The sequence below is a fragment of the Drosophila novamexicana genome, unplaced genomic scaffold, assembly GCF_003285875.2.
Source record: "Drosophila novamexicana strain 15010-1031.04,08,12 unplaced genomic scaffold, DnovRS2.1 tig00001151-arrow-arrow-pilon, whole genome shotgun sequence".
Lineage (NCBI taxonomy): Eukaryota > Metazoa > Arthropoda > Insecta > Diptera > Drosophilidae > Drosophila > Drosophila novamexicana.
Window position 1 is genome coordinate 629,845 of NW_020824842.1, and position 3,554 is coordinate 633,398.

General features: G+C 42.8%; 1 protein-coding gene across 1 annotated transcript; it reads right to left on the minus strand.

Annotated features, from left to right (window-relative positions):
* Positions 1–654: 654 nt before the first annotated feature.
* On the minus strand, positions 655–1,975 carry LOC115766435. The gene has a single exon (XM_030710362.1). The coding sequence runs from the start codon at positions 1,914–1,916 to the stop codon at positions 762–764; it is 1,155 nt and encodes a 384-aa protein (XP_030566222.1). The 5' UTR covers positions 1,917–1,975; the 3' UTR covers positions 655–761.
* Positions 1,976–3,554: the final 1,579 nt, after the last annotated feature.

The following is a 3,554-nucleotide window of genomic DNA, read 5'->3' on the forward strand; positions in this document are numbered from 1 at the left end:
GTGAAGCAACTGTCCTAACAGTTGCCTGGAACATGAAGCCTACTGTGGATTACAAATTAAATAGCAGTAGGTGGCATTTCAGGTTAAGTGAAATATTATGCGAAAAAGTCGTCTCAAATTCTTTGAAATTCTAATGAGATGCCTAGTTGCTATCAAGGCGGCAAATCTAACAAAAATTAAGGTTGCTTTGGTTCAAGGCTCCAAATAGCTGCCTAACTTATGGTTTGGTCTTTAGCCAGGCTTGCCACATCTATGAGTTAGAAATTTAACCAACTCATTTGGATTAAGACTAGCTTCATGGTAAATAAAAGCTTGGTATTTGGGGCTTAAACCGGTTCGGTTCAGTCGACTTCAGCATACCAATTAATAGATTTTACTAAACTAGTAGTAATGGCAAGGCCGAGTAAACCCGACTGGGAATCTTATAGTCTGAGGGCTATCTCTCATGTTTTTGGCAAAGTTTATGGCATATACCATAAGGATAAATTGTAGTGTGCTTTACCATATCGATTGCAATTAACCTCACGCGACATGATTAATTGCTGAGAAAAGTTCAAGTTTAATGTTAAGAATTTATTGATTTCCATGTTAATATCAAAATATCAATATAACAAATTTCAAGGCGGATTAAGTGCCTTGCAAAGATTCTAACGCGCTTAAAGACAATCGCACGTTAGGATTTATGTGAAACTAGTAAATCGAACATGAATTCTCCAATTTATTTCACTATATTATGTTATATTCGAAACTGAAACACAATTTCAAGCTGCGACTACGTCACGAGTTATGCCCGAGAGTAAGTCCGATACACGCCGTTCTATGGCAGCTCGATTTGAGACTAGACGTCTGAGATTCTCCTTGAATTCCTCAACGTGTTGCTGTAGCTCAACATTATTTTGCTGTTGCCGGAAACGAGCCACGGTGGCTGCCTGTACCGCCCGGGCCAGGCGCAGATCGTTTAGGGCGTGCAGATAGCGACGGCTTTGAATCAAATTGGGTCCCCTGATTGACCAGGGCAAAACCGAGCGGCGGGTAAGCAACTGCAGCAGCGGAGGCACAATAATGCGAGTCGAAGGCAACACAAATGGCAGTTGAACATAGCTGAAAGGAGCCTCGTTCAGGTCCGGTTGTTGCTGCAATAAGCTTAATCCTTTTTTGGTTTCAGCTTCGGCTTGTAACTTCGCCTTTTGCACGCTGGAACTGTCGCTTAAGTTCGGAATACTCTTTGATTTGGACTCATCCTTATCAATGCCATCCGCATCGTTATCCACCACGTTCAAGTAGTTATTCTCTTGGGCCTTCGCATTGTCTAGTTTAATCGGACGTTCTCTTATGCCGCTCGATTTCGAACATTTTTTTTTGCCTTGGTAAAGGTTTTTGGGTGATGCAGATGACTTGCCTGGCAAGAGGCCCGATTCCAGAGCCTTGAGATCATCTGACAATAATCTAGTATTCTCGTAAAGCGTGCGTAGAAGGCATTTAACACGCGCTGTAAAGTTCTTTCCACCATCATCGTCAACATCATCGTTATTATTGTCTTCATCGGACGCATCATCATTATCATCATAGTCATCCTCGTTGACCGTTGCGCCACTCGGCATTGACTTCTCGTAGCTCACATCCTTGTAAGTCGCTGCCGAGCAAATGAGCGGATTGCTCCCGTATTCAAACAAGCGTTCAGTATTGCCGACGCTGCTTTGCAACAGTTGCGGGCTTTGGGGCTGGAATTCCAATTTGAGTTCGAGCTGCTTCTGGGGGCCTGGATATCTAAAGGTGCCTAGTCCCATATCTGGCACCATACAGGAGTTGGGCACATAATTGGGTCCCTGGACCAGCGCATTGTCCTCGCCCAGTCCCGAGCTAAATGTCAGGCAAAGGCAAATGCTTAGCAACGCAGTCAGCGATTGCATTTCCATGGAATTCTTTTATTTTACTTTTTCGACTGCCTCCTCAGATGCGTTCAGCTCTAATACACAATTATTATGCACAGCACACACAGTTGTGCTGTTATTGAAGCCTGTTGGGTAGACTACTAGATGCACATTTCCGTAATAAAAGCTATACTCGTGTAAAAGGGCACCAAAAACAAAGCGAATTCATTAACTGTGCACAGCTCAGTTTTGGTCTTTAATATAAATGATAACGAAAGTAAGAAATATTCTCAATTACAAAAGCATACGCTTCGCATATGTGAAAAGATGGCGTTAAACATTTATAAATATGGCTGATAACTTAATTTTCGTCCAAACGGTCTTAAACTTATTACATCATGCAAAAATTGATCGGAAAACTATTCATCTTTTCAATTTTATTTAGTCTTTTCTATTAGATAAAGGCGGGAAATGGAAGAAAAACACTGTTGATGACAACTTCTTGGAATGTCATCCGAACGATTTTAACTATCAAGCCTCGCGTAATTATATATATAGTATACTATACAAGAAATCACAGACCAAATTTGTTGTCTATAGCTCTTATATTCCTGGAGTTACCCTCAGAGCTTAACACATAAGTGGCATTCCCTTGGCCACGTAATTTACAAGTATTTCTGCAGCCTAAAGGATAAGAGGTGTTCTTAAAACTAGCAACAAAATACCAAAGACATTTAAGATATTTCAAACTAACGCCTTACGAAAACTCCTTAGCCTCAACACATTTAGGTTCTCACATATTAATTAAGCCCAGCAGATGAGGGTTATTCCCTAATCTGAAATGTGCACTTGGAGCACTGCTTAAAGCACATTCTGTACATATTTCAGCATTTTATAATAGAGTTGTTTGCATTTTAGTAGGTTACTTTATGAGGTTTTTCTAAATTTGCTGCTCGAAACGTAGGTATTATCCATTGTAATCATTATAATTTCCCAGCTGGATACAAATTGTAAATTGCAATGGGACTCGTGGCCAAGCAATTACCAAATGATATTTCATCAAATTATCCGACTCGAGACCGTTGAACGAAACTTGAAGTAGACGCAGCGCAGGGTAAAGAGTTAAGGACAGATATGTTGCGTAGCAACGGGGATCTGCGGTTGGTGTTGGCAGGCGGGTGGCAGGGGTGGAGGTGGGAGTGGGGGGTGGGGGTGTGTGACAGCCACAGCACAAATGACAGCTTGTTGCACACAACAAATGCATTTGCCATAAGTCCAACGGAGGAGATGGCTTCGCCGTGTGGCTGTCAACACATCTTACCCGCCCACAGCATCCGCATTCGCTTGTGGACGCCCGCAACGAGTAACTTCCCTCTGCTTATTTGTGTGTGTGTGTGTGTGTGTGTGTGTGTGTGTGTGAGAGAGTGCTGGTGTTGGTGTTGCGTCTGCTATTGCTGTAACTTGGGCATCTTGGCCTTAGTTTGCCATTTTTCTTCATCTTTTGTGCTGTTGATGAATTCGTTAGACGCAGAACGGCAACAGCCAACAATCCCCCGTGCCCCAGATAACCACGAACCGCACTCAGCCCACACACAGACGCAACAGCCATAGCATAACCACACGGCCCTCAAACGCAATGACGCCCACGCCTTGGCTTACGCTTGAATTCATTTCCCTCTTGCA

Excerpts from the sequence above, each read along its gene's own strand:
- LOC115766435 (XM_030710362.1), bottom strand. The coding sequence starts at position 1,916 with ATGGAAATGCAATCGCTGACTGCGTTGCTAAGCATTTGCCTTTGCCTG.